Below are 12249 nucleotides of genomic sequence, written 5' to 3' on the forward strand. Positions count from 1 at the left end.
TGCAAGCCTCGAGTTTGAGCAAAATGTTGAGCGACGCAGGAAGCATCACAAGATGGAAAGAATGCACAGAATCACTGTAAAAAGACCCAGTGGACCTTCAACTGTTTCAAGAGGTAGCATGTGAACAAGAACCTGTGATACCGAACGTGGTTCAAGCTGAACGGAATCAATGCTTATGGAAGCAGCAGGCAAGAGATCAAACGGCGTTGCACTGGGTAAATTTGCTGCAAAAGACATCTTTAAACTGTTGAAACACAAGGATATTTCTTTGAGGGCTAAGGTGGGCTTCACCCACACCATAATATTTTCAATTGCCTCTTATGCAGGTGAGGTTCGTCATTGAATAAGGAAGACCAGAGAAGAAACAATTCATTTGCATAATGTGCTAGCAATGAAAATTGAAAGTACTGAACTGCAGAAACCCAACCAAGGTCACTGCCATTGAGTGAGTGCTGACTCACAGTGTTCCGTGTAGTTTTCTGAGATTGTAGCTGTTTACAGGAGTAGAAAGCCCAATATTTGCCCTTGGAGTTGCTAGTGGTTTCACACTGGTGACCATGCAGGTCACAGCCCATCTGGTAACCAGTACTTTACCAGGGCTCTGCCGAACAACAACAAATCGGTCTTGGAGGTACAAACAGAATGCTCGCTAGAGACAAGGATGGCCAGCTATTTTTCTCATGTCCTTTGGACAAGTTCTCAACAGAGACCAGTCCCTGAGGAGGGACATCATCTTTATAAACTAGCAAAAAGGGAACACCTTCAGCAAGGTAACCTGGCGTGGTGGCTGCATCCATGGCGCACACATCTGAATGAATCTGAGGATAGCACAAGCACTGCCGTGTTTTGTTCTGGTGTACGGACGGTCGCTATGAGTCAACCGACTAGACAGCACCTGACAACATCACACTTAGTTCAAGTTTGAGGTGTAGGTCAGAAATTCTAGCTCCCAATTATGTGCTTGCAGGCGCTCAACTTTGCTAGCTAGCCTCCTGCACAAAGGTATCCAGCTGTCCTCATTCTGGGGCTGGGACAGCCCCTGCTCTCCCGTGTGCTCTGGCTCTTGTACTGCTGCTCTTCTGCCACTCCTCTGCTACGCCTCCGATGACAAGGCCTTCTGCCTTCCAACCCTTGTGCAAGAGTCCTGGGGTCCAACGGATATGCTCCCTTCCCTATTTTACACAGTTTTGAATGCCACTTCAATTTCAGGGCCAAGTCAGGTACCCATGATTCAAAGATGGATAACATATCTTCTTTGCATATAATGTGATCCCAGACCAGCAGCATCAGTAGTACTGGAAAGTTGTTAGAAATACAACTTCTCTTATTTAAACAGACCTGTGGAGATAATAACATGCACAAAAACAAGACGGAGGAAAACAAAGCAACAGTATACAACCAGACAACAAAACAGCCACAACAAACCACTGACAAAGAACAAAACAAAACACATCAAGAAAGAAAAGCTTGTAGTTAGTTCAAGAATCATTTGTTGGCCTTTAGGAGTGTTTTCCAGTCCAGTCTGTTGGGGAACCAGGCTGGATGAACTAACTGGAGGAAAAACAATGGGACCGACAGTCCGGGGGGACTTGGGATAGGGAGAAGTGGGGCGGGTATGGAAGTGGTGTTAACAACCCCAGGGACAAGGGAACAACATGGGATCCAAATTGGTGGTGAGGGGGGAGTGGCAGGCCTGGTAGGGAATGATCAAGGGTAAGGTTACGTAAAGAAGAGGTATAGCTGTAACCCAGGTGGGGACAAAGTATGATAGTGGGGCAGGAAGAAATTCAAGGAAATAGAGGAAAAAGCTAGGCAGCAAAGGGTATTTATAGAGGTCTAGACAAAGACATGTACATGCAAATATATATATGAGTATGGGAAAATAGATCTATGTGTCTATATTTATAGGTTTAGTATTAAGGTGGCAGAAGGACCTTGGGCCTCTACTCAAGCACTCCCTCAATGCATGAATACTTTCTTCTATTAAATTGGCATTCTATGATGCTCAGCCTCCTGACACAACCGCTGAAGCCAAAGCAGATAAACAAGTAAATGTGGTGAAGAAAGCTGATGGTGCCCGGCTATCAAAAGAGATAGTGTCTGGGATCTTAAAGGCTTGAAGATAAACAAGCGGCCATCTAGCTCAGAAGCAACAAAGCCCCCATGGAAGAACACACCAGCCTGTGTGATCACGTGGTCCTTAAGGGATCAGTTATCAGGCATCAAAGAACAAAAAATCATATCATTGGCTGCACACCTCCATGATACGATCGCCGAGGACAAACAGGTGCATAAGCAAATGTGGTGAAGAAAGCTGATGGTGCCCGGCTATCAAAAGAGATAGTGTCTGGGATCTTAAAGGCTTGAAGGTGAACAAGCGGCCATCTTGCTCAGAAGCAACAAAGGCCACATGGAAGAAGCACACCAGCCTGTGAGATCACGAGGTGCCAAAGGGATCACGGATAAGGTATCATCCAAAAAAAAAAAAAAAACTTACCATCGTGAATGAAGGGGGAAGTGCAGAGTGGAGACCCAAAGCCCATTTGTCGGCCACTGGAGACCCCCTCACAGAGGGGTCTAGGGGAGGAGATGAGTCAGTCAGGGTGCGTTGTAGCACCGATGAAGAATATAGCTTTCCCCCAGATCCTGGATGCTTCCTCGCCCCCAACTACCATGATCTGAATTCTACTTTGCAAGTCTGGATAGAGCAGAGGTTGTACACTGGTGCATATAGGAGCTGGAGGCACAGGGAATCCAGGGTGGATGATACCTTCAGAACCAGGGGGTGAGGGGCGATACTGGGAGAGTAGAGGGTGAGTGGTTTTGAAAGGGGGAACTGATTACAAGGATCTACATGTGACCTCCTTCCTGGGGGACAGACATCAGAGAAGGGGGTGAAGGGAGACGCCGGATAGGGCAAGATGTGACAAAATAATAATCTATAAATTATCAAGGGCTTATGAGGGAGGGGGGAGCAGGGACGGAGGGGGAAAAAAAGAGGACCTGAAGCAAAGGGCTTAAGTGGAGAGCAAATGCTTTGCAAATGATTAGGGCAAAGAATGTACAGATGTGCTTTATAGAATTGATATATGTATATGCATGGATTGCGATACAAGTTGTCTGAGCCCCTAATAAAATTTAAAAAAAAAAAAAGAAATACAGCTTCTCAAATCCGCCCCAGTCCACCTAAATCAGAGACTATAGGTACTGTGTCCAGTTGTCTGGGTTTTACCAAACCCTCTCAGTAAGTCGATACACTCTGACTCTTGATCTAAAGAAAACTGAAGGCTACTGGAAACCATTAACGGGAGGTGTAATGTCAGGGGAGAAACGTAGGGGGCGGACCCTGGGTGGGAGGAGTTAGAGTTAGGAAGGCTGAAGCTGTGCATCCAATGACTCAATTTTTGGAAAATTAGAAGAACTTTATGAGAAGATAGTTTGTCATGAGAAAGGGTATCTTAGAAAATGTTGCGATTAGAAAATCAGTGAAAAGGGAGGAAATTAAGAATTCCAGTAGTTTATAACCTGGAGAACATTATTTGCCATGCCATGCCATGCCATGTCATGCCATTTACACATGCTCATCTGCAGGTAAGGTGGTTGTTGTTAAAAGAAACCTTCATTAAGGAATAAAATTTAAGTAAACAATCAAGAAAAGTAACAAAAAGCCTTCCGCTTTGAGAGGTTTCACATTTTATGTAAGAAATTCTTTTTCCTTCATCCAAAATGCCAGATACTTTTTTGGATTTAGTACACACTTTATGACTCAATCGTAGTTACTTACCTGCTTGTTTTAATCTCCCTATTGTGCTCTAAGCTCCTTAAAAGCAAAAAGGTGTACATGTGTGGGGGGACGGGTGGGGGTGGAGGTTCTCTAGAGTCCTGTCAGCACATACCAGAGTTGCTGGCATAAAACAGTTATAAAATAATATTTGTGAAGTAAATCGTCACAGGTCTCTTGTGAGTCTATGCACTATTATACAAAATAAACAGTTTAAAAATTATTTACAGTTATAGCTTTGTTGTAGCAAAAAATAGTAAAAGCTAATAAATGAATGGGTGGAAGGCCGGGAGACTCAGTGTGCATCGCCGAGGCCCTGCCGGATAGGAGCAGAATGCCCTTCCCCACTCACTGGCGACTTCAACAAGCAGGGCGCTCATGGAGCTTCTGTGTTCACTACCTTTAACGTGCTGGCATTGCTTCGGCCTCACAGGTGGAACCGTCCTCCTCCTTTCAGGCCCAGGTCCACTGCTATCAGGCCAGGTAGTTGCCTTGTGGCTTGGCCAGCCGCCGCTCATTAGCACCTAACCATCAGGTGATGTTTACGTACTTTTGAAATGTTTCTTTATTTTCTTGATGAGCGTTTGCATAGGTCAACATACACCAAGATAACAGTTTCCACAGGTACAACCCAGTGACCCCAGTTTCATTCCTGAGTTGTGCAATCGCCCCCATCCTCTTTTTCTAAGCAGCTCCTTTCTAGTAACAAAAACTCGCTGGCCCCCAAGAGTCCTTTCTATGGTTTTGAGTTGGCTATGGCCAATTTTATTTCTTAAAAGAGCAAAATGTTCGGGACAGATTTCACCCCCTCACACACGCGCCCTAAGTATTGTTTGATTGGAAGATACAAACTCAGGCTTATTTTAAGGTATGAACTTTTTGGAAATGATTAGAAATGAAACCAGCTACAAAGGCAGAAAGCATATTTGTAAATGGTGTGCTCGGATGTTATGATAACATAATTTTCCCCATCTGAGATTGCACGTCTGCATAGTTTTACACTAATGTTGCGACAAGCCGTGGGTACAGAGCGGTGCTGACTGGCAGGTCGTCACAAGAATGCGCCCACGTGGCTCCTCCTGCTTGAGCCGTGCCGTGCGTTTCAAAGCATAGAAGGAAATGAGGACTCACGTGGGATGACATGGTTGTTGGAGGAGTGTGAACGTCTGCGAAGTGATTCGTGCTTCAGTCTGGGAGGGAACAGGGAGATGCCGAGTACCCTGCAAAGAAATACAGACTCCTACCTTCTCTCCCTCAAGGGACTGCTTGTAGGCAAACAGCATTTCCATAGCTATATCAAATGTAGAAATTTAAAACCTATAAAAACGTAAATACTGGAAACCGAAACTGTGTGTTTTCCTGAGTAACAAAAAATGTATTACGAATGGTACAAAATTATCATTCAAAACAGGGAACGACATGTGAAAAAATAGATGTCTATAAAATTAAATTGCCTTTGAGGAGAATAAGTAGACACCATTTTCTGAAGCAGCCAGATGAATACAATGTGTTTGCCAGGAAGTGTGCTCTGGCCACACAGAAATTAATTTCAGAAGGAAGTTGAAATAATAAATCTGATGGGGATTTATCTATAATGTAATGTGCATTTTTTTAATATTACAGCCTACTGATGCAACAAAGATTGTCTCGCATCCAATTACAGGGGAAATTCAGGTATGCAAGGTTTAAAAGTCATCATCACGCTGTCTTTTAGAATGCTTTTTGCACTGTTTTGATGAAATGATAAAAACTGTTACAAACTTTCTACTCTATTGAACTTTTATATCATCTACAGAACAACAAAGTATAGGTTTATAGTTTCTATATAAATGCATTTTAAATGAAATCTATACTTATGAAATTATTTATTTTTACATCGACCCGATGCCAGGCAGTTCCAATGCATTTGCACCTCAGTTTGCTTCATCATTTCTGAATATGCATCAAAAATGGCAAATTCTTCTGAAAATTTGTAGATTACCCTTTAAGACTTTGTTCTTTTTGTCTTTGATGTGTAAGTCTTGTTAATACACAACCACTAATTAGTCACTGAACAATCTACACTTTTTATATTTAATTTGTATGATTTGTAAAAATTAATTCAAGGGATTATGATCAGAAAAAATGAAACCTTTTCTCTTTCTAAAGTCTTCTGTGTTTCTGTTTGTCTATGATACCTTAACATGAATTGTATTTGTTACTGTGGGACATAGCCTAAACGTGTTAGAAAAACTATACATTAGGTGTTCTAAAAAGTACTTTAGGTTAGATAAAATAATATTGAATAAAAGGAAATAACATAATATAGAATACTAATAGTTTGAAGACAGTAATTTCTAGATAAAGAAAAGAAACAGCAAGTCGTGGTTGGATCTCCAACCTCTTCTAGATGAAACTTTCATAAAAGGTTTCCCAAAGCATAACAGATATTTCAACTGTTTTGATGATAAACTTGCTGAAGGACAAGGTGTAATCCTGAGGTGGGAGAAGTGGGACAAGGAAAGGTACTGCTGGCAGCGAATAATGGAAGGAGATCCGCTTTGCTATGCTGAAATATTCCAGAAGATATCAGTCGAAATTAAATTCAAAAAGCCAGGAGAACAAACCACTACTTCGTAGGATGCCAGCCATTTTCACAGTAGGAGGACCTTTTGGAATATTTCTTAGGGCAGTGACTTTTTTTTAATAACTTTATTCCAAATGAAACCTTTGGCAAGGACCCCAGATTGTACCTGCTAGTGCTGGGGCTATTTTGTTTGAGAATTGCTGGCTGGAGAGTGTTCCTCTTCTCAGGTTCTCTGAGAAACTCTACGCGCTGTCTAAAATCTGATAAAGCAAAATTTGAAAAGCATTCACTTCAGGCATCCTTCAAATTATCATTTAAATTTTGAAAAATTAGCTGAGTGCCTCATGCACTAAGTGTACCCGCCCACTGGAGAGAAAGAAGCAGGGAAGGGAAATGTGTCCTTAATGAAAGCTAGAGAAGCACTTGGGTGCTGTGCTGAAGCTGTTGAGGTCCGGGGCCATGGGGCTGGAACACTGCCAGGTCCTGTGCCATTCTAGAATGTTCTTCGGTTTGCTCCAGATTATCCCAGATTATACAGCCCTGGACCTCATGAGAGCACACAATTACTGGATTTCTCAGCTTTTCCCATTTTTTCGCTTCTTTCACTGAACTTTGTTTAACGCATCATATGGCTCTCAGGATACTCAGAAGGACTCTAGGTTGTTTTTTTTTTTTGGGGGGGGGGGGTTTAGATTGAGAAAAGTAATTGAAGATTAATTTTCTGCCAAGGACGAAAAACATTAAACACATGCTAAAGTGAGGGATCATTTTTAATTATGAAATTTTAGATAAAAAGTGACTCATCTAAATTATTATTCCATTTTTAATATAAACACAGAAAAACCATTTTGTTTAAACTATAAAAATGATCAGTATTGGTATCTATGGGTTTTTCTCCTTTGAGTATAGTCCCTTCCTTTTTTGTTATTTGATAAAAATAGAATTAAATGAAAGCAAAGCTTATTTGAAATAATGCCAGAAAACCTTTCCATTTGCAACGAGAAAAAATATCAGTTAATTTAATCTTGTTGAATTACACAGCCTTCTCCAAATATTTGTTTTATTCGCAAACGTTTGATTATTTAATGACAGTTGTGTAACAGCTTTTGAGCAGCCATGAAGCAATGCCCCTGCCTGGCTCCTCTACCTTTAAAGTTAAAGATTGAGATTTTATTCTCCAAATCTCTCATGCTATTAGAAAATCAGCCAAGGAAAGAGGAACTGTAGGTTTGACATCAGATGGTATAAAAGGGAAGCATTTCTTAATATTCTTATATTTCAGTCTTGACGGGTTTATCCTTAAATAGTACTTCATACCACTTTTAACTCTTCCAAGAAATTAAAATGAGTTTTCTGATACGTTCAGCAATCAGTTAACTTATTTTCAAAGTCCTGATGGTTACATAAATGAATATTTGAAACATTTACTATTTTTACTAAGAGTAGCAATTTTAAATGATAACTATTATTCATTGTATTATGTTCCTTTTGAATGAATTCAGACTGGCTAGGCCTTTCACCATGAAAAGAGCAAACAATACATTTACATTTATTAGGAATTAAAATTTGCCTGGAATCTCCCAATTAAATTAGCCATTACTTAATCTGTTCCGTTTTAAATAAAAAGGAAATGAGGTTTCCTAATGCTTATGAGATTTTTTTTCAACTCAGATACTGATACTATATTTAATAATATTTTTTAAATAACCAAATATGTTGCTGTGCCCTAAAGCTTCAAATCAACTATGACCTTGGAAATCTCATAATACACATTCTCCAAGCAAGAAACCTGGTCCCTCGGGACAACAACGGCTATTCGGACCCTTTCGTTAAAGTGTACCTTCTTCCAGGGCGAGGGTAAGTAAAGAAGGGCTGTCTTTTAAGTCCTTGTATTTTAGAAAATAAATCTTTATTGCTTAGCTTAGAAATATGAACAATATTTTCCGGTCTCTTAATTTCAAAAACAAGCTTTATATTTCATTAAATTTATTATTCTTTCCCTAATTTTCTCCACATGTTACTTAGATTTATTTATTTCCCATTAGTAGATAAGGCAGAATTTTAAAATTATAATTAACTTATAATTAAAGCCTTATGAGAGAACCGTGATTATAATGAAATTGTCACAATGAGATAAAACAACTTTTCATTGTAGAATTTGTGACATCATCTGAGAAATTATTTCTGGCAGATTTTAAAGAATTGTCCTATATTCCAAAATTTATTTCACTTGTGAACCTAATATTCAAAGACCCATAAATTACCCTCTTTTTGTATTGCATGTACATCATCTAATATGTAACACTCATGAAAAGATGTCTATCATTCCTTACCTATAACCATATTTTCAATTCAGTATTAAGAACTGATAAATGTAAAAATGGAAATGTTAACTTAGGTGGATAAGTGAAAAATGTTTCCTTGGATTGCTTGTGATATTAATATATTTTATATCAAACAAATTCTCTTTGAAGATGTTTATTTTTCATGCAATGAATGCAGATTGCTATGTTTTGGTATTCAGTACTGAAAGACCATTTCTAAACAGGGATAAGGTATATTTCATTATGCCTCATTTGAATACTTGGTAGTAGCAAAATTAGGATGTTAGACCATCGGCACTGTTCCCACAGCACTATCGATTTTGATCGCTAGGTCTTCCGGCGTGTTCTCGCATTCATTGCAATGCATGCATCACTTAGGGACGATGCTCATCATTAAGGTGCTTACTAGGGAAATGAACAGGTTACAGTGCTGGTGAAAAATGATCAGGTGTTCAGTAAGGATCGTTTCTTCTCTATTGTGCCCATAAAAAAAGAAAAGAAAATGCTCTGGCCTGCGTTGGCAGCGTAACAAGGCTCTTTAAGGGCCGTCAGTAATGCTCTGAGGGCATGCCGCTGCACTGTCGGCCTCAAGTCAAGGAAACTCAGCTCCAGCTGCTCGGTCAGCAAACTCAGCTCCCCACGTACGTGTCCAGAGGCACCCCCATCCACAAGCCAGCCAACTGCCCCAGCATTCAGCTTTACTTGCTCGGTGGGCTGAGAAGGCCACTGCTTTGTCTCATGTTGGGGCTCCTGTTTTGGCTGTTGCTGCTCCCCTGGCTTCGAAGTGGAATCAGGAATCACAGAGGCCAAAGTGCAGGAAGCTCTGGGCTGAACGCTGCTGCACTACTGGCTCCTTTCGTTCGCTGCTGTTGAAATTCTCCTTCCCGCCTCTGACATGACGAATTTTATACCCAGCACTTTGGCAGTCTTACTAATGTGTTAAAAGTATATATAACAATGAGTATGAAGAAAAAGAAAATATTTTAAAATTGTGTTAAAGATTGTAGAACTCTTCTTGGTCTGATTGAACTATTGAATTGAATGCTATGTGGGTGAAGTGCCAATAACTATTAAAAAAAACTCAGCAGAATTATATAATCCAATCGGTATCTTCCCCTGCAGTCTTACCCAGAACCCTGTGGAAAATGAAATTCCATTGTTGAGAATAACAAAGACTATTGTTAGAACAGCCAACTTCAATAATCCACTGCATTACAGGAAACTAATACCCTGAGGTGTAATTTTAAAAATTCTGAGTTCATAATTTGAAGAATATAGTTTAGTTTTTGTTTATCTTTGATTTAATTTAGGAAGTGGGTTTGAATATTACTTTTTAATTTGAATATTTGAAACAGGGTACTGTGGAGGTAGTATAATTATTTACCATTAACCCTTTACTTCATTTCAAAAATTGTCTGTTTCATGTTTGTCTTCATTGATCTCCTCTCAGACTATTCTGAGGTAAATCTCAGCTATTTTTAACACTTTTTTTACTGTAAAGTTTTAGTTTATGGTTTAGTATATGGTTTTAAAAGAGAAAGCTGCATGTTTTCAAAATAATCACAATCTATGTAAATATAAAAATTTTGAAAAATTAATAATGCTTACTAAGTTTCCCAGTTGTTTGACAATTTGGTCTCTAGTTCAGTGACCTAATCTACAGTTACAAACATTGTACCCACCATTGGCAGAATACATATTCTTTTCCAGTGCACAAGGACCCTTGCACCCAAGAAAGACTAGGCTGTGGGCCCTAAGAAATAAATCTCAACCACGATCAATGAGTTAAAATCATAATGTGTGTTCTCTGACAGTGGTTTGTTTGCGCAGAAGCCAACTAAAGTTTCTACGTGGCTTTAAAGTGACATAGTTAGAGGCAGACCTTACCTTTGTGATTCCATTTCCTTGTTAACATTGAGAACACCAAAGCAGCAGAGCCAGCACGGTTTGGATATCAGGGGATTAAATTAGAGAGCACTTAAAAACTTTATAAAAAGTACAAGGCGCACTATCAAATTCTGTATATAGCCTTCAATTTCACCCTCCCTAATTATCGTGTTTAGAATTTTAATCTTGTTTTAATTGTTGCTCTATTTTTAATCTGATGAAAAATTTGAGAATCAATAATTTTATGTGGTGATTAACAACAAGCCCATATCCAGGAGAAGGGAGTTTTTATTTTATGTTAAGTTTTATATTTTTGTGCTAGCATTAACTACAACCTGTCTATATTTTTGTCAAGTGAGTATCGCAACAACTTTAAGATAGAGTCACTGGGCCTCCAATGCTGTGGCTCATTTGCTGCCATTGCTATTTAATGACAGTATAACGAATGAGCCCACACTAAATCATGCCCTTTGATACTGAATCTAGTTAGAATGTGTTAATGTATGAATGAAATAAGACTGTTATTTTCTATCTTTTAAAATAACATCATCTGCAATTGTATTTTATACTGTATTGGAGTGTCTTTATTACGGTTATCTCTTCCTGCTGAGTGATAGGTGGGTGGTTCCGATCCTCCCACCTCTGTGGAAGAAAGACGTGAGTCTCCAGTCTGTCCAGACTTAAACCCTGGGAAAACCGGGGGGGGGGGGCAGTTCTTACTGCCCAATCAGGTTGCTCAGCGTCAGCATCAGCCAGAAGGCAAGGCATGTGTGTTGGAAATCTTGGATGAACTACAGTCTGTGTTAGACGTGAGGGTGCTGACCACCCTGGAAAGTGATGTCATGTTGGGTCAAGTGAGGAGACTGAAGCCTCAGAAGACCCGCCATGGCATTATTGATGTGGTGGCATGATGGGCTCCCAGAGAACACCATGTGAGGATGGGGCCGCTCGGGGCGGCGTTGTGTTCCATGTTCATGGGACCGATGAGTCACAAGTCACTCAATAACACCTCCTGCTCTGTTTCATTTAAAATGTTGGAAAAGTAAATAACTAGAAAAGGCTGTCAGATGACTTTAATACAACTATACAATCCTTATGCAATTTGTCAAACCGCCCCCCCCCCAAAAAAAAGTGTTTATGGGGTTTACCCCAAAGTCACAAATATGCTACTCCTAGTCAAGTCAGAAATTTTTCATTTAATAATTACTATTTTCCCATTTATCACAATTGTCTAAGAACCTAGAATGTATTTATCACGTGATTTATTACGTTTCTGTTAGTTCTAAGGTGGTTTTCTATTTCATGCAACTCGCGGTGTAGCTCTTCTAATGATTTCTCTCAGGTTTTGCCTCCGTATTTCTGCTCCTAACTCTTTTCTTCCTGTCTTTTCTACTTTCCTGGTGTAACCTCCACTCTTGCCCTCGGGAACAATGCAGTCAAGTCATGGTTGTCCAGAACGCAAGGTAGAGTCCACTGTCCTTCAGTGTCAAGGCATGCTCTTTGCTTAGAGGTCTGTGTTTTACATGATATGGACAGTCGCTTGCACTTCGAATCGGGTTGATTTTCAATGTTCTCACAGTTCACCATCCACCGAGTAAATTCAACATTATTGAATAAATTTAGAAGATGTGGGTAATAAGACACAGAAAGGGAGAAAACAAGAAACCTAGAAATTTGAATAAGGAAATAAT

The 12249-nt window shown here is 39.8% G+C and overlaps 1 protein-coding gene across 1 annotated transcript in view; it reads left to right on the plus strand.

The window, feature by feature from the left end:
* PCLO (piccolo presynaptic cytomatrix protein) overlaps window positions 1-12249 on the plus strand; it is a 367625-nt gene that overhangs the window by 302616 nt on the left and 52760 nt on the right. The window contains exons 15-17 of the mRNA XM_075557645.1: window positions 5405-5455; window positions 8080-8204; window positions 11995-12021. Coding sequence (XP_075413760.1) covers window positions 5405-5455; window positions 8080-8204; window positions 11995-12021 — 203 coding nt within the window. The remainder of the gene's footprint in view (window positions 1-5404; window positions 5456-8079; window positions 8205-11994; window positions 12022-12249) is intronic.

This window comes from Tenrec ecaudatus, chromosome 9, assembly GCF_050624435.1.
Source record: "Tenrec ecaudatus isolate mTenEca1 chromosome 9, mTenEca1.hap1, whole genome shotgun sequence".
Classification (NCBI taxonomy): Eukaryota; Metazoa; Chordata; class Mammalia; order Afrosoricida; family Tenrecidae; genus Tenrec; species Tenrec ecaudatus.